Genomic DNA, 24,924 nt, shown 5'->3' on the forward strand with positions numbered 1-24,924 from the left:
TTATATAAAATTATATTTAAAAATTGCCTAACAAACTATATTTTACAAAATATGCTCATGAGTTAAATATTATTTTCTAAGTAAATATTATTTCCGTTAGAATATATCGAAATTAATGAAAGTCTGTGACTTGTTGAAACGCAGTACCGTTGTATGCTTTGGTAACTCAGAAGATCGTGCGTAGAGAGAGGTAGTAGTCGTAAGGGAGTCTGTTTCAAGTGACGATATTGGGCGGAAGTAGGGAGGCAAGCCTGGGACCTTTACTCAATGCAATTATGTAACACATTTTGTAAAGTTTGGAAGATGTATAAAAGTGAACAAACTGAAGATTTGTTCTGAACTTGATCGCATGAAATATATGGAACTGTGAATTTTGTTCAGAAACATGATCTGCAACCTAAGTCCCGCAAAGTGAACAAATCATATCTATGTCTATTTCTTTATCTTTACTTGGACTGTGGGACTCGGTTGTTTAGAAGGGTTACGTTCGGAATATACGCCACGAGCTTAAGATTCACATCTAGAAACAGCTCTCAGACGACCTCAAACTTTTCTCTGACATGAATAGACCGTCTAACTCACAGACTTGTAGACTGAGTGAAACATTTTCAGATAATAGTTGACACCTATGTTCATACACTGTTTACCGATTAGAGATCCAATTGTATTAAAACTGTGTTTAATATGACCCAAGATGGTAGGTGCTGCAGAGAAAACAAAAAGACTTAGAATACGCTTTCCAAAGAAGCGTAACTCACAGTTATTTAATTTCAAATAACTTTAAAATGACGCAAGACATTCGAAATTATCAAGAAAGTTCATGTAACGTACAAGGAAAGACGGGTAATATACAATATGTACAAGAAACAGGATGGAAAAATAAGAAAGTAAGACCAAGAAGAAAGTCCTCAAATTAGGAAGAGTATAATACAGGGATGCAGTCTTTCGCTCCTGCTGTTCATTATACACCACGGAGAAGCAATAACGGATATAAAAGAAATGTTCAGGAGTGTGAGTAAAATTCAGGGTGAAAAGATGTCAACGATAAGATACTCTGACGACATTGCTTTTGTCAGTGAAAGGGAAGAATTATTACAGGTCCTGTTGAATGGAGTGAACGGTATAATGTGTACTGAATATGTATTGAAAGTAAACCGACAAAAGACGAGAGTAATCAAGAGTAGCAGAAATGACATTAGCAGTAAATTTAACATCAAAACTGATGACCACGAAGTGGATGGACTTAAGGAATTGTGCTACCTTGGAAGCAAAAACACGTGACATACGAAGCAAGGAGCATATTAAAAGCATGCCAGCACAGGCGATGGGAGCATTACTAGCCAAAAGAAGTCTACTAGTATTAAGCATAAGCCCTAATTTGAGGAAGAAATTCTGAGAAGGTACATTTTGAGCGAAAAATTATATGGTAGAGTATCATGGACTGTGGGGAAACCGGAAAAGAAAAGAATCGAAGTGTTTGAGATGTGGCGCTGTAGAAAGATGTTAAAAATTAGTTGGACTGATAAGATAAAAAATGACGAGTTTTTTCAGAATCGACAAATACGGGAACATATGAAAAACACTGACCAGAGTAATGGACAAGATGACAGGACATGAACGAATAACTTCCATGGTACTTGAGAGAGCTATCAAGGGTAATAACAGTTAGGAAAAAGAGATATTGGAAAATATGCTGCAAATAATTGAGGATAATGTTCGCAAGCGCTACTGTGAGGTGAAGAGGTCGGCACAGGGGAGAAATTTGTGGCGGGCCGCATCACCGAAATCAGAAGATTGATGGAACAAAAATAATATTATACATTTTACAGGATTTGTATTGATAGGAGTGGGTCGGTTAAGATACCTATTACAGGCAATCCGAGACTTGTGTGAACAACCGTGGAGCCAATGCAACAATCTGGACAAAGATGTAATGGCTGCGGTTCAGAAGATTTGTCGAAAGACGAAGCGACAACTCAGTCGGCATAAGATGGTCCTTGGCGTTATCACAGAGCTAACCAGATGTTACGTTTATGTAGTGGTAATGTCTTCAAAAATTAATGACTAGATATCAAAAGAAAAATATGCCCTCTTAAACGGGATAAAGTGTACATAAACGAAAAAAGTGTATCTTGGTCCGTCGTTAAAACGTTCACCTACTGTAAATGGTTTTTACGGTTGTTCCCCGTAAGTCTGTTGCACACTGAAGTCTACTACCACTTTATACGGACGTTGATAGCTATGAAAAATTGTGGTCGTCAACGACTATCCCAAGCAGTCGCAACACGCTGATATCCCATCGCTTGCAGAATCTATGTGTGGCGTCCGTGTAATGGCTGATTACCTACCTACCTATCCGTAGATTCTACGAGCTTCGGACGGAAAGTATCAAATCACGTCCATAGCAATTTAGCCGCAATAACGACAGTAGACGTATTTGCTTAATGCCAAAATAACTGTAAGGACCACGGTTCCTTCGTAATGGTAGAAGAGCCAGTGTCTGCAAGAGCTCAGCCGGCCGGTTCTAGGCGCTACAGTATGGAGCCGCGCGACCGCTACGGTCGCAGGTTCGAATCCTGCCTCGGGCATGGATGTGTGAGATGTCCTTAGGTTAGTTAGGTTTCAGTAGTTCTAAGTTCTAGGGGACTGATGACCTCAGAAGTTAAGTCCCATAGTGCTCAGAGCCATTTGAACCATTTTTTGCAGGAGCTCAGAGATAGCGTGTCCCATGCCCTGACAGCCAGAAATGGACCCTACTGTCACGCCGAGACAGGTCGAACAACTTCGTTCACCGTGACTCAGTACAGTAGCTATATCTGATTCAGTTACCACTGACTGTATTACTATTCCGGTAATGGCATCGGCATTACCAAAATGTATTCTTAAAAGCAGTTTCCCTTCTGCCTTGTGCACTCCAGTAACCAATGGTAAGAAAAAGGAAACGCAGTAAATCGTCCATAAGTTTCTGTACCTACGCTAGTAAGTATTTCATACACATCAACCATTACACGTTTCCCGTTCCAGATTGTGCTTCCAGCTCTTGTTAAATTTGTGACGCTTAGTTATTACTAAACCGTACAGCATACAACTGACCATCCTTCTGACTTTTAGTGTGTTGGCGCATTTTTAATATTTTCATTTTCATTACAGGTTGTCTCACATGCAACATTTTCGAAAGTAATGATTCACAGAAACCCAGCGCCGGCTCCTGAACAGACTAAGTGCTAAGCACATTATTGAATTTCATTTACTCAATCAGATGAGGAACCGGAGAAATCATGCTGATACTGACAGAGATGTTTACATCCTTTATTGTTGAAAATCTCAATGTAGGAGCCATCTACATCTCTCTTGTCAGTTTCATTTCTGTCACAATACGATTCCTCTTCCTGTGCTTCGACATCCTTCATAACAACATAAAGTTTCTATATGGAAAAAAGCAGATTGTGTCCTGGAGGTAACATTTCCTTTAGTCGAATGATAGGGTACTGTCTCTCAGTTACTCATTTCTAAATCCCTGTAGCTTATCAATTTCCTGACAGACGTATTCTTCTTAATAAGCTGCAGAATGAACAAAGTTTAGGTTTATCTATTTGCTGATCATTCTTATGAATGAGTTGTCTTTGTCGTCTCTTATGACGTTTCTACTTCGGCAGCATCTTCTCTCAGTATATTAGGTGGGACAATTTTTGACCCTGGTACTGTACGTGATTAACCGAAACAGGGTGTACTTGCTATGCTCTTTGCTACATGATGCTCTTTCTTAGTTTACACAACAATGCAAGAGTTTTGAACAAAGCTAAAAGAATGACGTTGCGTGTAAGATAAGAATATCTTAAACCTCGGATTCGAGAAATACCGAGACGATTGCGTTCCTTCTGAGTTAATTGTGGGAAAAGAGCTGAACATTGAGGGATATGTGGCATTTTCTGGACTTGTGAAGAGACTTTGCAACCAGCAGGAATGAGGCGAGGCGGAAAAGGCGAACACGGTATCACGGTGGCAGGTGTACTCACTTGCCGGTGTACGCGTTGTCCTTCATGTCGGAGCCGTCCTTCGGCAGGAACTCTTCCATCTCCATGGCGGAAGTGTGGTTGTTGGCCACTATGCCCTGCAAAGAGAGTGGTGGGACACCATTTTATCACCAATATATAAAAAACATAGGAATTTATCATTTTATGCACATCTACGTATATACTAGGCAAACAGCTGTAAAGGAGACAGTATTTACCGCTACAACCTGTTGGGGTTTTTCACCGTTGCAATTGTGTATGAGGGAATGACTGCTTCAATGCCCCTGTGAGCGCTGTATAGTTTAATCTTGTCTATGCGGCACCTACTAGACAGATACTTAGTGAGCTGAAGAGTATCTGAAGCGTCCTGACGTAATACTGCTTCCTGAAATTTGTAAGTAGGCTTTCACGGAATAAACGACGCATGTCGTCAAGCGTCCGCCAATTAAGATTTTCCATACATCGTTGTCACAGAGAGTCTAAGAAGCTTGTAAGGGTGTTGCAGGGAGGGTTGTGCTAAGAAGTAATTGTTAAGAAAGAATTCGATACGTTGTGCCGTTTCCGAGTGAATAAGCACTAAAGTCAGCAAATCACGCCATTGCGCGCGCAAATTCAAGCGACCCGCCTTTGGTTTCCTAAAACCGAACAAGAGAGCGATACAAAATTGGAATGGGACGGTAGTAACGGTCGGGCCAAAGACGAGCAGTCTTGTGCACTATCGTCTACGCTACGAGAATAGCAAACACTAATTGTATCTGGCGGGTCGCTGTAATTTTCTCGCGCAAGGATCTGATTGGCTAACGTCAATGCTAATTAAGACGGAAACGGCACAACGTACTGAACACGACGTGGCATGGAGTCGACTAATGTCTAAAGTGGTGCTGAATGGAACTGACACCATGAATCCTGCTGCTGGCCAGCGGAATTGTTTGAACTCAGGAGAGTATTCCTGGAGATACTATGTAGCAATTCTGCACGTCTGTAATGTCGCATTGTCCTGCTGGAACTGCCCAAGCCCGTCGGAATGCGCAATGGACTTAAATGAGTGCAGGTGATGTGACAGGACGCTTATGTACTTGTCACCTCTCAGAGTCGTATCTACACGTATCACGTGTTCCATATCACTCCAACTGCATACGTCCTATGCCATAACAGTGTCTCCACCAGCTGGAATAGTCCCCTGCTGACATGCAGGGTCCACGGATTCATGAGGTTGTCTCTATACCCGTACTCGTCCATCCAATCGATCCAATTTGAAACGAGACTCGTCCGGCCACGCAACATGTTTCCACTCACCAACAGTACAACGTCTGTATTTACGGGCCCAGGCGAGGCGTAAAGCTTTGTCTCGTGCACTCATCAAGGGTACACGAGTGGGTCTTTGGCTCCGAAAGCCCATATCGATGATGTTTCGTTGAATGGTTCGCACGCTGACACTTGTCGATGGCCTAGCATTGAAATCTGCAGCAGTTTGCGGAAGGGCTGCATTTCTGTCACATTGAACGATTCTCTTCAATCATCGTTGGTCCCGTTCTTGCACAAGACTAATTCGGAACAGTTCTGTCGAAAGGTATCGTAAAATGCCTCTTTAAAAATCATTTTGTTTGTAACGCAAAATAAACTGACGCTTTCCATCGACAGTAGGCGTCGCATTAAAGACGTGATGGGCAATATTTGTTTGGGGTAACTCCAGCTACGCATTCCAAAATCTAAGTCGCAAATATCTGTAGAAACCGCAGAGAAAATGCGTATATTGATTCTTAGCAAGGACACCGAACACACAAAATTAATAACTGGCAAACAGCGTAAATGAATCCAGTATCAACATACTGAAAATGCAGGAAATTCGATTCTCAGATGAGAATCACTTTGACTCACAAAACTACAGAATACATCATAGGAAACCAGCCATAAACATTTCAGGCAGAAACAGGACTTTGTAATAGCTTTCACTTCATTTTCACAAAAAACAGCAACACTCACGATACGATCTGGTAAAAAATGACTATGCACTTAGCAACGTAGATGTTCCACAAATAATTATAAGAAGAAAAATCTGCAGATGATAGAAGAATTCTGGAAAGTTCTGAAAGAAATGATCAGAATCCCCACGAAGCACGTGAAAGTATTACTAGGAGATATTAGAGCCCAGTTTGGCAGGGAAAGAAAATTCAGAGACACAATAAGAAAATACAAGGCTCGCAAGAAAACAAAGATGGATGTTTGTATGTATATACACTACAGGCCATTAACATTGCTACACCAGGAAGAAATGCAGATGATAAACGGGTATTCATTGGACAAATATATTTTACTAGATCTGACATGTTATTACATTTTAACGCAATTTGGGTGCATAGATCCTGAGAAATCAGTACCCAGAACAACCTCCTCTGGCAGTAATAACGGCCTTCATACGCCTGGGCATTGAGTCAAACAGAGCTTGGATGGCGTGTACAGGTACAGCTGTCGACGCAGCTTCAACACGATACCACAGTTCATCAAGAGTAATGGCTGGCATATTGTGACGAGCCAGTTGCTCGGCCACCATTGACCAGATGTTTTCAATTGGTGAGAGATTTGGAGAATGTGCTGGACAGGGCAGCAGTCGAACATTTTCTGGATCCAGAAAGGCCCGTACAGGACCTGCAACATGTGGTCGTGCATTATCCTTCTGAAATGTAGGGTTTCGCAGGGATCGAATGAAGGGTAGAGTCACGGGTTGTAACACATCTGAAATGTAACGTCCACTGTTCAAAGTGCCATCAATGCGAAAAGAGGTGACCGACACGTGTAACCAGTGGCACCCCATACCATCACGCCGGGTGATACGCCAGTATGGCGATGACGAATACACGCTTCTAATGTGTGTTCACCGCGATGTCGCCAAACACGGATGCGACCATCATGATGCTGTAAACAGAACCGGATTCATCCGAAAAAATGACGTTTTACCATTCGTGCACCCAGGTTCGTCGTTGATTACACCATCGCAGGCGCTCCTGTCTGTGATGCAGCGTCAAGGGTAAACGCAGCCACGGTCTCCGAGCTGATAGTCCATGCTGCTGCAAACGTCGTCGAACTTCTCGTGCATATGGTTGTTGTCTTGCAAACGTCCCCATCTGTTGACGTGGCTGCACGATCCGTTACAGCCATGCGGATAAGATGCCTGTCATCTCGACTGCTAGAGATACGAGGCCGTTGCGATCCAGCACGGCGTTCCGTATTACCATCCTGAACTCACCGATTCCATGTTATGCTAACAGTCATTGGATCTCGACCAACGCGAGCAGCAATGTTGCGATACGATAAACCGCAATCGCGATAGGCTACAATCGGACCATCATCAAAATCGGAAACGTGATCATACGCATTTCTCCTCCTTGCACGAGGCATCACAACAACGTTTCACCAGGCAACGCCGGTCAACTCCTGTTTGTGTATGAGAAATCAGTTGGAAACTTTCCTCATGTCAACACGTTGTAGGTGTCGCCACCGGCGTCAACCTTGTGTGAATGCTCTGAAAAGCTAATTATTTGCATATCACAACATCTTCTTCCTGTCGATTAAATTTCGCGTCCGTAGCAAGTCATCTTCGTGCTGTAGCAGTTTTAATGTCCAGTAGTGTATGTATGTATGCAGGTATGTGTGTGTGTGTGTGTGTGTGTGTGTGTGTGTGTGTGTGTGTGTGTGTGTGTGTTTTCCGCATCTCTTATTGAGTTCAACTAAAAGTTGTACACATACCACTTATAGTATGGAAAAAATCAGTGTAGTGGTAAGAGCCACCTAGCACTCTCGGAGTGGATACACATAGGATGTCGTCAGAGAGAGGGGAGAGGAGGAAGATATGGATAGACAGAGGGTGGAGGAGGAATATAAGGATAGAAAGAGGGACGGTGGAGATGGAAATAGAGAGGAGAGGAAGAGATTGACTGAAAGAGGGTTAGGAAGAGATGGACAGACACTTGAGGAGGAAGCAATCTACAGAGAGAGACTGAGGGTAGGACTTGTTGGACAGAACGAAAGGATAAGGAGGAGATGGAAAGAGAGAGGGGAGAAGGAGAGTATAGGCAGAGACAGTTGGGGGAGAGGGGAGATCGACAGAGAGTGGGGGAGATGGAGCAGATGGACAGAGAGAGGGGAAGGAGGAGATGGATAGAGAGAGAAGGAGGAGATAATCACAGGGAGGTGCAGGAGGAGGTAAACAGAGAGAGACAGTATGGGAAGAGATGGAAAGAACGAGGGGTCGAGTGGGAGATGGACAGAGAGTGGGGGGGGGGGGGGGATGTGGAGATTGGCAGTGAGAGAGGGGTGAGGAGATTGAGTGAAAGATAGAGAGAGAGAGAGAGAGAGAGAGGAGAATAAGGATATGGACGGAGAGAGGGGGGAAGAAGAGACGGTCAAAGGTAGGGGAATGAGTAGGTAGATAGAAAGACAGGGTATGGGAAAGGATGAACATATCCAGGGGGAGAGTAGGAGATAGACAGGGGTGCGTTGACGAGGTTGACAGAGAGAGGGGGATGAGGAGGAGATGGACGGAGAGAAGAAGGAGGAGATTGACAAAGGATGGGGGAGGAGGAGGACTGATAGAAGGGAGAAGAGCAGATGGTCTGTTAGCGACAGATGCACAAAGCAATGGCATCGACATATCCTCTACAGAGGGGGCAGTGACGTCTACAGTGAATCGGCATGTAAATCATCCTACTTACATCAATGCATAACATTATAGCCAGTTATTAAGTAATCGTCACAGACGCAGCTCTTCAGTCTGTTTCTTGTTCGCCTCTTTGATCGAATTACTTTTAAGGTTCAGTTACCCAATGACGGAAACAGACATGGCCTCCAGTTAGTGGGACTCCTTGGATTTGTTGTAATTCTCAGGTGCTTTTTAGGAGGATCGAAGAAAAGGCGAATATACGGTAAAATTACAACTTGTTGTTTAATGTCTTCACATTAGCAGCTCCAGATAAATGATTTTGTTAATGGTAGTAGACACGGAAGACGTTAAAATGTTACAGAAAATTAAATCTACTATAGTAGTTTATAAGAAAAAAACATTAGAAAGAAACATTACAAAGAAGTATATAAATACCGATCAAAATATTTATTTGCTTATTTATTTACCCTTGTGAAATTAGGACCGTCAACCCCCTCTTATATTAAATCAGCCATCCTACGTGTTTTACATTACGCTAACCAGGTAATACAAATTTAGAAAATAAAAATTACAATCGTAGAGATAACACTAAAATACACACACACAATTTATACTCGTACAGCGAACGGAATACCTGTAACATAGGTGCAGATTGATTATCGCTGGTGATTGGCAGCAGGTCAAGTGCTATAAATTTGAATCGTTCTGTTAAGTCGCTGATAATAACATATCGTTATCGGTGTTAATATTGGATCACACAGATTAGTGGGTAAGCGTAGAATAGTGTGTCAACATTGTATGAATTTTCCGATCTGTCGACTGGAGTCCGTGGTGCACGCTCATGAGAAAGTAATGTGAGAAAAGGAATGGAAAAACTGCAGAAAACCATAAATCTGGGTGACGGGACGGGGAGATGACGAGCCGTCCTCTCGAGTGCCTTACAGTAACCACTGCACCGCTTCACTCAGCCGCACGTGGCATATGACATTCACTTTGCCTGTACAAGCTTACTTAAGGGAAGAAGAAAGAAAAAAACTGAAAATAACAGCGACATGTGTAAGAGACAAATATCATCCGACTGACAGAAGAAGCGAAATGAGAAATGACGTTGTGATTGAGAGTGAGTGGGAGGGGGAAGGGCAAGTAAAAATGCAGAGATGCGTAACAGTCTGTTCGGTTCTTATTTACGTCGTCTTGTTGCTTCGCCTGCAAAAAAAACGTGTTTAGCACAGATGCACGAATCTTTTTGCGAGCAGATCTCCTATAGCGTGTTAATCAGTTCGGCAAGCAGAACGATCCATCCCGAATAAACTGCTTTATAACGTAGCGCGTAGCGTGGACGGCAACGGCGATGTCGCTGACTGTTACGAAGTTGTCTTGTTGCAGGCTCGTTCTCTCTGGGCTACCTACTGCCATTACAGACATAACAGAATTAAATGAAAATTTTGATTTCTCGAAATATGGTGCCTCAATGAAAAAAGATTACACACAGTATTTACTTATTCGTATTTGCACATAAGTCTAAAATTACGTTCTCTTGAAGCACTATTGCTACAATTTATGGTAGATTGTGGAGCTCGAACTGATGTTAATTTTGGAGAACATGTGGCATATTAAGTAGCCTCTTGTAGCAAAAAACAGTATTTACTGAGATTGTTTCATCTAATAACATAATTCATTTTTGTTACGTAGTCAAATTGCTAGATCGTAAGTTACATCCTCCCTACTTTTCTTTACTGAAAACTACGAATTTTTGTTGTAATTAAAATAAAGAAATTTATTTCTGGTTGTAATTAGATGAAATGACTAAAAATAAAGTACAGAAAGAATGATTTCACTAACACATACTCTATCGAGTATTTTGACTTCCTTCACCATGCTTTATTTTGCTTTCACGGTTGGTGAATTCCTATTCCGTGCTTATTAAGAGGTCTCCAGATTTGATTTTAAGTCTCTTGTGAAAATTATAGTTTGATGTGGAATGCAAACGATGGCGCAAACCACCGACAGAACGAAACTATCAAGGAAAAGAAAAAGAATTCGAATCAGAGAAGATCGGAACCAAAACATTTTTAAATGTTGTCTGATACCTTAACTCAACCAATGAGCTACAACCATACGAAATGGCCGGCCGGAGTGGCCAAGCGGTTCTAGGCGCTACAGTCTGAAACCGCGCGACCGCTACGATCGCAGGTTCGAATCCTGTCTCGGGCATGGATGTGTGTGATGTCCTTAGGTTAGTTAGGTTTAAGTAGTTCCAAGTTCTAGGGGACTGATGACCTCAGAAGTTAAGTCCCATAGTGCTCAGAGCCATTTGAACCATACGAAATGTTATCGCCCAGTTGTTGCCTGCTTCCGAGATCTCAGCTAATGTGTTGATCGTGGATCCAGGTCCCGACTCGTGCATTGGCACTGATGTGGGTGTTAAATGTGCTGTTACTGTATGTGTTCCACGTCGACTAAGAGTATTCAGATACGAAGACGAATATTTGTGTCTTCTAAGTGTACCAACCAAAAATATTCTCGAAATAGAGTACACTAATGAATTAAAACTTACCTACTAATTAGTGTGTCATGGGCCACCTCTGGATTGGAATATTACAGCAATTCTGCGTGGCATGGATTAGGCAAGTTCTCGAAAGGTTTCTAAAGATATACTCGTATTGCAACATTTCTCGTAAGTTATGAGCTGGTGGTTTGTGGGCTGGCATCCATTAGCGTCCCAGAAGTGTTCCACCTGGTTCAGAACAGGAGAATGTGTTGGGCAAGACATTAACGTGAGTTCACTATCATGCACCTTAAATCACTGTACTATGATTTCGACCTTGTGGCAAGAACAGTTGTGCTGTCGGAAGATGCTATCACCGTCGCGGAAGAACCAAGCAAAAACAGATGCAGGTAGTCAACAGTAACGTTCAAGTAGCTCACAGCTACCATGGTGACTTCGACTATTACCACAGGTCCCATGGAGGTCCAAGTGACTGACCTCCATAGCGTAATACTGCTCCCACCGAGATGTGTACTGGGGTGGTGTATGTTTCGGGCAGCCGTTACGATTCATTCGACGGGGCGACACGTTTCCATTGATCCACTGTGCAATCGCGACGATCCCGTGCCCTCTGCAATCGTAATTGACGGAACTCTTGAGTCAGTATGGGAACGCGTAGGGTCGTGTACTGCGGAGACCTGCGTTCAACAATGTGCGCTGAACGGTACGATCTGAAACACTTTTAAGGGTACGCTCACAACCTTCGAATAGTAAGTTGCGCATTGTGCATGGCCACAAGATTTGACAGATGCTAATATTTGCTGTTTATCTTGAACTGTACATTAACTCATCTGGTGTATTTCTAGCCTTAGATATATTACATTTTGTACTTTATTGCATACAGTGGTCCTTACCTCCGCAAAACTGTTACATACTAAAAGTGTTTTCTGTCAATATGCGTGTAACTCTGTAAACTTTGTTTTGGCTTCTGGCTGGAACTCCAATACACCGATTTCGCCTTTTTATGTATGCATTAATGGACACTAAATTACGCATTTATTGTTATATGTTCACTTATTTTAATTACATTTTTATACATTGATTCTACACTGAAGAGTCAAAGAAACTGGTAATGGCATGCGTATTCAAATACAGAGATATGTAAACATACAGAATACAGCGCTGTGGTCGGCAACGCCTATATAAGACAAGTGTCTGGCGCAGTTGTTAGATCGGTTACTGCTGCTATAATGGCAGGTTATCAAGAATTAAGTGAGTTTGGACGTAGTGTTATACTCGGCGCACCAGCGATGGGACACAGCATCTCCGAGGTAGCGGTAAAGTGGGGATCTTCCCGTACGACCATTTCACGAGTGTACCGTGAATATTAGGAATCTGGTAAAACAGCAAATCTCCGACATCGCCGCGGCCGGAAAAAGATCCAGCAAGAACGGGACCAAAGACGACTGAAGAGAATCGTTCAAAGTGACAGAAGTGCAACCCTTCCGCAAATTGCTACAGATTTCAATGCTGGGCTGTCAACAAGTGTCAGCGAGCGAACCATTCAACGAAACATCATCGATATAGGCTTTCGGAGCCGAAGGCCCACTCGTGTACACTTGATGACTCCACGATACAAAGCTTTATGCATCGCCTGGGCCCGTCGACACCGACATTGGACTGTTGATGACTGGAAACGTATCGCGTGGTCGGACGAGACTCGTTTCAAATAGTACCAACCGGATGGACGTGTACGGGTATGGAGACAACCTCATGAATCCATGGTCCCTGCATGTCAGCACGGGAATGTTCAAGCTGATGGAGGCTCTTTAATTTTCACTGAAGTCATAATGATGTCTTCCATTTCATCCTATTTGCTGGTCCACTTATTTGGTTTCTTGTCTTTCTCGAAATCTATCACACTCATTCTAGTCACTCCATTCTACAATTATGTCAATGACACGATGATGGTCCACTGTGCTACGCCGATTCCTGAAAGCCAGCTTGTTCCTTCACCTGAGCAAGTCCTGTTGTTTCTTTATATGGGTTCAAATGGCTCTGAGCACTATGGGACTCAACATCTTAGGTCATAAGTCCCCTAGAACTTAGAACTACTTAAACCTAACTAACCTAAGGACATCACACACACCCATGCCCGAGGCAGGATTCGAACCTGCGACCGTAGCAGTCCCGCGGTTCCGGACTGCAGCGCCAGAACCGCTAGACCACCGCGGCCGGCCTTTATATGGGGCTGTGGTAATTTTAGTGAATATCTTTGACACTGCGGAGAGGAGGCTGAGATGTTATAGTTGTTTTACACTTTTTTTTTCATTTATTTTCTGAGGAGATAGAGCAGTTATAGCACTGTTCTTGTTTTGGGCGATTATCATCCTCTGCATATCTTCCGAAAACGCATTTTTCCAATTTCTTTTGCATTACTTTCCCTCCAACTTCATCCAGTCTTTTACAGATGCCTTTTCTTTCTACACACCTCTAGCGACGTCCGTCTCTAACCATCTCGTCATCAGTGCGTTTCTGACTCATCTCTACACCTACGCCTCTACTTGGCAAGCCACCCTACGATTTATGGCGGATGGTATTTCATGTACCACTATCTCTTCTCCTTTCCTGTTCCAGTCACGGATGATTCCGGGAAGAAAACTTCTTATTAAGCCCATCTATGAGATAAAAAGTCTCGTTTTTGTAGATAGACTACACTTCTGAGGTTTCTTCCAGTGAATCACTTTTAATATTTTATGCGATTATTCCACTTCCGATCGTTCCGAATGCATACTCCGAGATGTTTCATGGATTTAACTTTTATAGTGCTTTTTCGGCAGACGTTTAGTGAAACAACTGGAATCTTTCCGCATATTTATGTTATCAAGTTTTCATTTTATCTTCTTACATCCTCTAGAAGACATTTCCGAAAATTTTTGTTTAACTGGCTGTGGTATATCATGTTCGTACTATCGTTTGCTCGAAAATCTTACATTCTCTTTAATAGTTTCCATCTTCCTTTGAGATTTTCTTTCCTTTTTCTTTCTCCGTACATGCAACACGTTTGCTGTTTACATAATTACTATTCTTAAATAATTGTCTCTTTCATCCGTATCCATTTAACCTTCTTTTTTATAAGGGGTTAAACTTTATGCTTAATTTAATCTGGCGTATATCATTATTTTTAAATATATTTTCATAATATTCGTTTTTGAGTTAACGTCTGAAGAATCTGATTCTTTCTCGCTTTGATTCTATTTTTACTCGAAATCCGCGACCACTCGCAGTTTAAAAGTGCTTTAGGACCGTTATATACTGTAAATTATTTTACAGTCCATTTCCTTTTTGTTTTTTTTTCTAACTGTATTCTCCTTCTGACAGAATTTATTATGAACATAATTTCCTCTTGATAAATTCTGCTAACGTAAGACCTTCGTTGTTTCTGTTGTCGTTTATGAAATTTCTCATTGAAGAATCAGTTTTTAGTTTATGTCCTACTTTCGCATTAAAATCCCCCATTACATTCTTATAACGGTGTTTGCTGTCACTTACCTGTTTCTGTAACCCTTCATAGATGTGTACCTTTCGATCAGAATTTGGGAACGTTGATACATAGAGCCCGTTTATTATAAAAACTAGTGCTACCATTCTCCTTCACATACTTCAATTGATGTAATACTGTTTTTAATTTTCTTATTTACAATAAAGTGTGTACTTAAGTTTCCACAGAGCAATGTTCTGCTGCAGTAAAAGATACGTCCTTATTCTTTTACTCTTCGCTCTCGCCGGTAATTCTATTATATCTCATTTGATCTTATTTAATCAGTCCATGTTTAGAGACAGTAACAGCAGTACTGTGCGGCGGAGAGTGCAATGCATACTTCATATACTAGATAGGAATTCTGTGACTGTTTGCATGATCTGGCATCTTTGCGAATGGAGAAAATATGGTCCTTATGACCTGTTCTGTATCTCCAGCAAATTGACGATTAGAGCGTAATGTTTGTCGTTACGAGCAAATTTACGTTGAAGCTTTTATAGTTTCCTTCAGGAGTGACGTTTAGCTACGGACGACAGCGCACTTGCTTCCACGCCAGTGGACTACAATTACCGGAGGCTGCTAGCGTAAAGCCTGTAGCGCCCATTATTGTCCTACATGAGCAAAATGCGGAACGGAAAGCAACGTATGAAAGTACCACTTACTCCATGTGAAATAAAAGGCTCATTAAAGTCGGTACATATGTGACTAGATAATTTGGATGAAACAATACTTTACTTTCCACATTGGCTACAACTGTTTCGACATACTTATAACATCTAGTAAGTCGTCATAAGCATGTACTCATGACGCAGAACCACAGCGACTGAATCCGTACTAGTAGGTGCTTACCAAATGCCGTATAACAAAGCACGTTCCGCGTTTTGGCCCAGACGGACCAAGTGGGGCGAACCGACCGCCGCGTCATCCTTTACCAATGGGGTCATTCGGATGTGGTTTGGAATAAATGCCCTATAGAGAGTGTTTGAAATGGATTGAAACTTCATGGGTTGAGAGGGTATGTGATGTTATTCCAGTGATTTCAAAATCGAATCAAATTTACAAAGAACTTGGCAGTACGAGCCCACTTATCACTGTGCCGTTGCACCTCCTCCAGCCTGGATGCATTCACTGATTCAGTCGGGAAAGGTGACATAAAGACGTTGTATCTTCTCCTAAGACAAGTTGGCCAACAACTGTTGTAACTGGTCCTTGATATCCTGGATGTGGCACTGGGAGGAGATTCACGTCCTAGATGGTCCCACACTTGTTCTATTGGGACAGATCTGTGGGTCTGCCTGGCCACGGCAGGACCTCAATACGATGTACATAGTTCTTAGAGACATGTACCATGTGTGGACAAGCATTGTCCTATTGAAAACTGGCATCATGATACTGTCGCATGAGAGATAACTCATGGGGACTCAGGATGTCAGTGACGTACGATATGCCGTCACAGTTCCCTCAGACACTATCAGCCGTGACCTGAAGTCATGCCCAATGGCTTCCCACATCAGGAGTGCCTCTCCGAAACATTGGAGAAATGGGACGCCTGCCAGGTCGCCGTAATACTCACCGACGATGGTCATCCAGGCTACTGTAGAACCGCAGCTCATAGCTGAACAGAATGAGACGCCATTCATCTTCAGTCCATACTTCCCGGACGCGGCATCACTGCAAATGCAGCCGTTGATGCTAACGGTAGCCTACGCGTGGGACGGTAACTTCCTAATCCAGTTGCTGCTAGTCTCTGACCAATGGTGCGGTACGACACATATGTGAGGGCGTTACGATGTGCTTAGTGGACAATATGGCGATCCTCCCTCATGGTGGTCAGAAGTGGTCAGATGGCATGTTGATGAGTATACTTGCCCTCACGTTCCCATGGTGTCCAGCATTGGGGACTGTCACATCCAAGCGCACCACAGATCTAGATGTTACGCGATTCCACCGGCTAGCCAAATCCACGCCCACAATGCGACCCCTTTCAGACTCTGACACTTGCTGATAACGCTATCTCTCCCGATTACGTGGCATCCATGTGTCCTGAAAAGTGGTCATTCAACAGCTCAGACTATTTACGCTCCTTATACACGGTCTCAAGCTGGTAATAACGTTAAACCCGAATAACACTAACGCACTCTGGTGGCCGTTCTGGTGTCACAGAGATGGCGTGTGCATGTAAGAAGTACTTCACTTTTTGTCAGGCAGAATGTGTTAGAAGTCATGCAGGAAATAGACTTCTATAGTCCCGGTACATTAGGTCCCAGCTACCACCTGTGACACACCAGCAGAGGAGCAAATTACATATTTGACTTAATCCGTGTTTTTTATCAGTTTAATTCTTAAGCTCTTGCATTTTTTTGTATTTAAGAGGTGTCCAAACGACTCTAAGCACTATGGAACTTAACATCTGAGGTCATCAGACCCCTAGACTTAGAACTACGTAAACCTAACCAACCTAATGATATCAAACACATCCATGCCCGAGGCAGGATTCGAACCTGCGACCGTAGCAGCCATGTGGTTCCAGACTGAAGCTTAAGAGGTGTAATCTAGCGTCTTAGTAGCTTTAAAGTATATATTTTCGCAGACCGTGGCACAGTTGTCATGTCTTTTAAACGGCCAGCTATGCAGCTCAGTAATGGATCAGCCTCCGTTTGTGACCACCACAACGGTAGCAAGTTACATATTTAACTTTCTCTGTGGGCTCTTATAAGTAATTCCTAAGCTAGGAGTGCTGCGATGGGTGGGGCGTGTACACTTTGTGTAGACACAGAAGGAGCTGACCACATTTTGCGGATACTATAACACGCTTTTGGTCACGGTCAGCCGTCTTCAGGTTGCTGCCTCGAGGTGTTGCAGTGGCGGAGTATCTGGCGTGTCGCGTGGGCCACTGCACGTGTCGCTTGTTTCGCTACAGGCTCTGCTTTCGAGGCACCTTGCAGTGTACCTAAGCGAGGACCAGCCCTCACAGTAAGGTGAGTGGCTAGTGGTAACGCTTTCATGTCCCTCGAGGCGGACAATTGATGCGGAAGCTGGACGGCTGGCCTTACTCGAACCACGTGAGTGGACAGATGGTCGCTCCACCAGCAGGATCTGAGCTGGCAGACGCAGAGAAGGGTTTGCTAGTTATCAGGAGCTCCAATGTTAGAGGTATTATGGAGCCAGTTAGGGAAATAGCGTCTAGGACCGGAAAAAAAATTCGTCGGGGATGTGGAGGACGCCCTGCCTGCGGCTCTCGTGCGTGTAGGGTGCAGTCGTATGCGAGTTGTGGCTCGTGTTGGCGCTAGTGACGACGTCTGTCGCTTGCATTCTGAGGACATCCTCAGTTCGTATGGGCGGCTGGCAGAGGTGGTGAGGACTGCTGGCCTCTTTTGCGGGGTACAAGCAAATTTTGCAAGTTGCAGTATCGTTCCCAGAACGGGGCCTTTGGTTCGAAGCCGAGTAGAGGATCTCAACCAAAGGCTACATTGATTCTGTCATGATTTTGGCTGCATTTACATTGATTCTGTCATGGTTTTGGCGGCATATTTCTGGGCCTGCGTTATCTGGTGAAGGACGCAGCTACTTGGATAGAAGAGCACTTGTGGAATGCACTGAGGTTGTTTTTAATCTAGGCGCTAGTTCGAGGTCCTTTGATGAACGCTCACCAGTCGATACGAAGAGAGCGAAATCTGACCGCGTACAAAGTAAAGACACTTCGACTTTCAAAATTTTAATAATAAACTGTCGAAGTAATCGTAACGAATTTCCTGAGTTTACTGCCTTCCAGGAAAGCTGTCGAGCTCAAATTATTCTCGGAATCGAGAGCGGGCTGAAATCCTTAAGGAGAAAGTTATGCAACAATTAGCGAGGTATGGAATGTATACAGAAAAGACAAATTAGACGCCATAGGTGGGGGAGTGTTCATTTCAGTCGACAAAAATATTAATTAATAATTAATAAATCCATAAGAGGTTAGGAGAGAATTTTTGCTAAGAAGAGCAAATAAGTAGTTGTTAGTATCTCTGTTAGATAATGAATGGACATCATTTAGGTCCAATATGATGGACACAGAAGAATTGTGGGCAAAGTTTAAACGGACTGTAAATCGCGTTTTGGAGAGTTACGTGCCGAGAAATGGATTAAGAACAGAAGCAACCTACCATGGCTTACTAACAAAATTCGTAAAATACTAAGGAGGCAGAGACTGGTGCACGCTGGGTTCAAAAAAGAACGTACAAATGACGACAGATAATAAGATAGGTCGATGCTAGCAAAAGATCTTGCCGAGAATCCGAGAAAATTCTGCTCGTCTGTAAAATCGCTAAGCGCGTCGAATGTTTTTATCCAGTCACTTGTTGGTCAGTCTGATGTGGCAATAGAAGACAACAAAAGGAAATATGGAGTTTTTCATTTTCGTTTTAAGAAATCATTCACGCCGAAGTACCGTACAAGCTTACCATCGAGTAACCGTCGCACAGACAGCCGCGTGAAGTACATAGTAATAACAATTCTTGGCGTAGAGAAACAGCTGAAAGCAGTTAAATCACCAGGTGGGATGGGAAATCAGTTCGGTTTTACAGAGAATACTCTAAGGCGTTGGGCCCTTACTTAGCTTGCATTTATCGCGAGTCTCTCGCCCAGCGCAAAGTCCCAAGCGACTGGAAAAAATCGCTGGTGACTCCTGTACGTAAGAAGAGTAAAAGAACGGACACGCAGAATTCTTGAACGTATTCCCAGTTCGAATATAAATAATTTCCTCGAAACGGAAAAGCTTCTGTCCACAAATCAACACGGATACAGAAAGCATCGGTCGTGCGAAGCTCAGCTTGCCCTGTTCTCGCACGGTATCTTGCGAACCATGGATGAAGGGCAACAGGCAGATTCCATGTTCCTAAATTTCCGGGAAGCGTTTGACACGGTGGCCCACTGCAGACTAACGAAGGCAATAGCATACGGTTTAGTTTCGCAAATATGTCATTGGTTCGAGAACTTCTTAAGTAATACAACCCAATACGTTTCCCTCGACGGCGAGTGTTCATTGGAGTGCTCCAGGGAAGTGTGATAGAACTACGCTCATTCTCATATACATAAATAATCTGACAGGCAGGGAGTGCAGCAATCTGCTGCTGTCTGTGGATGAGACTGTGGTGTACGGAATGATGTCGTTAAGCGACTGTCGGAGGATACAAGATGACAGACAAAATTTCTAGTTAGTGTGCTGAATGGCAGGTTCCTCAAAAGGAAGAAAAATGTAACTAAATGCAGATGAATGGGAAAAACAACCACATAATGTTTGAATACGGCATTAGTAGTGTGCTGCATGACAAAGTCACGACGATTGAACACCTAGGCATAACGTTGCAAAACGATATGAAATGGAACGAGCACGAAAGAAGTGTAGTACGGAAGACGAATGGTCGACTTCGGTTTATTGAGCTAATTTTAGGATAGTGTGGTTCTTCTGTTAAGGAGGCAGCCTGTAGGACATTAGAACTTCTCGAGTGCTTGGGATCCCCTCGAAGTCGGGTTAAGGGAAGACATCGAAGCAGTTCAGAGGCGGACTGTTGTATGTGTTACCGGTACGTTCCATTAAATCGCGAGTATTACGGAGATGTTTCATGAACTCGATTGGAAATCCCTGGAGGGAAGATGAAGTTATTTTCGAGATACACTACTGAGAATATTTCGAGAACCGGCATTTGATACTGGCTGCAGAACGATTTTGCTGTTGCCATCGTAGGTACGAGGATAAGAAAAGAGAAAATTGGGTTCGTACTGAGTCATACAGACTCGCTCTGTTTGCGAGTGGATCAGGAAAGTAAACGACTGGTAGTGGTACAGAGTAGCCTCTACCACACATCATACGGTGGCCTGTGAAATGTGTACGTGTATGTGGACGTACATCGTAGGAAAGCAATGTGTAGAGGGACTCTGAATATAATTAAGTAAGTAATAACATCAATTTAGAATATATTCTCCAGTAACGGCCAAGCCCTGTGTGTTTTCTGTATACTGATGGATTCAAATATGAGACTCTGTTGGCTGTGCCTATGAATATAATAAAAATAAAAAGAGATGCCTATTCCAGCTATCTACAGATGTATCAGTTTACGCTGCGGAACTGTTGGCCGTCGAAAGACCGCAGAGATACAATATGACGATCTAGGTCGATAACATATTAGTAATAGTTGATTCGCTCTCCACGTTGCAAACAATAACATAAATTGGCAAGTACAAAGAGAACAACTATCTACCATACGAAATAGCTGCTACTATATCATCGTCGGCCGCGGTGGTCTAGCGGTTCTAGGCGCTCAGTCCGGAACCGCGCGACTGCTACGGTCGCAGGTTCGAATCCTGCCTCGGGCATGGATGTGTGTGATGTCCTTAGGTTAGTTAGGTTTAATTAGTTGTAAGTTATAGGCGACTGATGACCTCAGAAGTTAAGTCCCATAGTGCTCAGAGCCATTTTGCTACTATATCAGAACTACCAAGAAACGGTACATAGCTGTGATTTGTATTGTCAAGGTGGGGAATGAGAAGGCTGACAAAATGACTAAAACGTAGCTAAGAAAGAAACACAAGAGAGAATCATTCTAAATGCTGTAGTCACAGACATGGCTAGCACCGAGTGGAACAAGGAGTGAGAGACCGATGAATGAACAATGGGGCATCGTACGTACAAATACATCCTAATATACAGAAGGCATAATAGCACAGTGAAAAGTGAGACATGAAACGTAGCTCCAGTGGCGAAAATAACAAGAGACGCTTCATAGTGAGCAGTGCCAAACAAATTCATCCATGGCTGCTACCGACATCTTCATAGTATTCCTGCCGTACCATCGCCAAACTGCGACTGTGGTAAGATGCAGTACGTCAACCACATGCTTTCCTCGACACGGATAGGAATCAGACTGGTTACTTCTGAAGTTGGTTAAAATGAACAAGAAGGTCCCTCGAATGCACTGATGCTTCTTGCAGCAATTAATATAAACATTTATACTTTGCTCGTAGTAGCATTCTTAGCATTAAAATATAATCGTTGAGTTTCTGTGTGTGTGTGTGTGTGTGTGTGTGTGTGTGTATGTGTGTGTGAGAGAGAGAGAGAGAGAGAGTTTGTGTGTGTTTATTTTGCCTATTTAGAAATTATCCTGATAACCTAAGATACAGAGATCTAATTTATTCATGTGTTATTCCAATATCAATGTAATTTGTATTTTACATTATTTAGTAATTCGTGGCAACGTAGCCCTTTAAGTTTAAAATGGATTTATTGACTAATATGGGATGGTGTTGTACACTGATCACCGAATAGCTTGGAGGGATTTTTGAGTCTGGGCGCTTATGACCGCAGCTGTCTTGCACTGCAAAGCCGCGTGGGATTAGCCGAGCGGTCTCAGGCGCTGCAGTCATGGACTGTGCGGCTGGTCCCGGCGGAGGCTCGAGTCCTCCCTCGGGCATGGGTGTGTGTGTTTGTCCTTAGGATAATTTAGGTTAAGTAGTGTGTAAACTTAGGGACTGATGACCTTAGCAGTCAAGTCCCATAAGATTTCACACACATGTGAACATTTTTTTGCAGTGCAAAGCAAAAGATTCTTTTCAGTTTTGCATCCCACTGGACTCAAACAGAGCTACGTTTCAAAGAAATTACCCAAATAGTATCGACGTCTACTTAGGAACTATTCCTCATAAAAAAATGAGTGCTGTAAAAAGGAAAAAAATGGTTTATCCCCCCATATTTTATAATTTATGTACCAAATTCTATCCGGGTTTATCTCCATAGCCCTGTTCGTGAGCTGACAATTAAGTATGTGAGACAGTTTGGATTATTTTACCCAGTTTTGTATCTAAAAATGGTTCAAATGGCTCTGAGCACTATGGGACTTAACATCTATGGTCATCAGTCCCCTAGAACTTAGAACTACTTAAACCTAACTAACCTAAGGACAGCACACAACACCCAGCCATCACGAGGCAGAGAAAATCCCTGACCCCGCCGGGAATCGAACCCGGGAACCCGGGCGTGGGAAGCGAGAACGCTACCGCACGACCACGAGATGCGGGCAGTTTTGTATCTGTCTCACATGTTTACTTAAGTATAGATCGTTAACAAACTAAACCCCGACGTTTTTGCAAGTAAAACTCCTGTGTCGCAAAGTTACTTTCATCACACAACAGAGAACTGCGCATTTTCCTTTGTAATTTCAAGGAAATCGTCGACGTCGTGTTGTTACAGACGCGCGTTATTTCTGTGTGACATCCGGACAGCGACAGTGAACGCTCACCATCAAACGCCCATTCCTTGTTTCATAACTTCGTTGGATCGTGGTAGTAATAAAGCCTGTTTAATTCGCCTGTAGCACTGGTATTTATGCGACACTATCTTCAAACATTATGTGCAATCTCTCTCTCTCTCTCTCTCTCTCTCTCTCTCTCTCTCTCTCTCTCTCCGTTTCCCCCGAGGCGTAGTAGTTTGCCCGCGCTCTTATAAACTAGTGGAGTACCTGCACACTTATCACTTTAATATAGTCCCGGCCTTTCGCAACTTTCGTTTCTAAAAAGTATCAAGTCTTTATCGTTAATATGAACACGTTTAGAGCGTAAGGTTACCTTTTTATTGTCGAAAACAGTGAGGAGAAGAACAGAGAGAGAATGGAAGTATTGAAATCCCGTATCGCCACATAATCAATTTACTACGAATGACTTGAAGGGATTCATCGAGCTAATCGTACTTTTATTCTATAATGGTGGCATTATGGGCCGGGAGACGCCATATGGGTTGTTGGACCGCCTGGTGCAAGTCTTTCTGTTTGACACCATTTCGGCGACTTACGTGTCCATGAAGATGAAATTAAATGATTAGAACAACACAAACACCCAGTTCCCGAGCGAAAAAATCTCGTGTCCGGTCGGGAATCGAATCCTAGACCTCGGAAGCTACAGGCAGCGACGCTAAACGCTAGACAAGGAACCATGCACCTTGTAGCCTATAAAAGTTTTTACTATCATGTCGCTTGCTATTGAAGTTGTCGGAAGCCCTAACAGACCGTTCTGGACAAATATGTCATCGATAGTGGAGGGCTGCGACTGATTAGATAAAAAAAAAGTAATAATAATCAGTCAAAGCGTCCGTCCGCAGTTGCAACTGCAGACGTCCTACTGAACGAGTAGGTCTAGGGCTACAATCAAATCAGGACTCCTGTTTCCAATTTGTTTGGGCTTTTACCGGGGTATTGTTGACAGCGTGAGTCACACTCACTCATGTTGTCTGTATGTGGTTGTTGCTAGGTGTCGATGGAAAGAAGCGACAGGTTAAAACCGATACCGGTATTTTAGTTCTGAATAACAGATAGTTTATGGTATTTGTTTGGTCTCAGTTATAACAGTTATTTTTTAGTATCAACCGAGTAAAAAGACGAAATAAAAATTAGCCTTAGCAGCTGTGGTAAAATTTTTCGTTTTTAAATAATTTTTTTTAAAAAAGGAGTAATTTTTATTCGCAGAATTTGCACTGGTTCGAAATACGGTATTGAGTTATTATGGAAAACGGTAAAAGCGCTCAGATCCATTTTAATAACAATGCTGACAAAGACGAGCAACAAACATACGGGATAAAAATAGGGCCGGCCGGTGTGGCCGAGCGGTTCTAGGCGCTTCATTCTGGAACCGCGCGACCGCTACGGTCGCAGTTTCGAATCCTACCTCAGGCATGGGTGTGTGTGATGTCCTTAGGTTAGTTAGGCTTCAGTAGTTCTACGTTCTAGGGGACTGATGACCTCAGATGTTAAGTCCCATAGTGCTCAGAGCCATTTGAACCATTTTGATAAAAATAGGTACAACATTGCCGAGGCAATAACATCCCTGTTGTCGGGTGTCGTGCCTTAAGGTACGCGTGTATGTGCAGTGTGCAAGATTTACTCACACATGCTCTACACGGCAGTTGCTCGCTGTCGTTGCCGACAATACGTTGTATTGCGGAATGTTACCAACCTTAGTCTGAAAATGTTTTAACGTAGCAGTGAAATACAACGCATTACAGATTTGTCTGCTATTTCTACGAAATAATAAAACAGATAGGAAATTATGGAAACACTAACAAATTAAAAACTTAAAGGCAATTCATTCAAAGTATACAATAAAAATAGAAAGTAGCTGAGCTGTTGCCTGTCAGTACACAATATGGCTTAATCTGCTTGTAGCCCGTAAAAACTGATAAATTAACATTAGAAATAGAGTT

The 24,924-nt window shown here is 43.0% G+C and overlaps 1 protein-coding gene across 2 annotated transcripts in view; it reads right to left on the reverse strand.

Moving 5' to 3' along the window:
• The window catches only part of LOC126184823 (proton-coupled amino acid transporter-like protein pathetic), a 359,869-nt gene that overhangs the window by 158,914 nt on the left and 176,031 nt on the right, over positions 1–24,924 (reverse strand). For both annotated transcript variants that reach the window (XM_049927406.1, XM_049927416.1), the window contains exon 3: positions 4,017–4,111. In XM_049927406.1, coding sequence (XP_049783363.1) covers positions 4,017–4,111 — 95 coding nt within the window. The remainder of the gene's footprint in view (positions 1–4,016; positions 4,112–24,924) is intronic.

This window comes from Schistocerca cancellata, chromosome 1 (genome assembly GCF_023864275.1).
Source record: "Schistocerca cancellata isolate TAMUIC-IGC-003103 chromosome 1, iqSchCanc2.1, whole genome shotgun sequence".
Classification (NCBI taxonomy): Eukaryota; Metazoa; Arthropoda; class Insecta; order Orthoptera; family Acrididae; genus Schistocerca; species Schistocerca cancellata.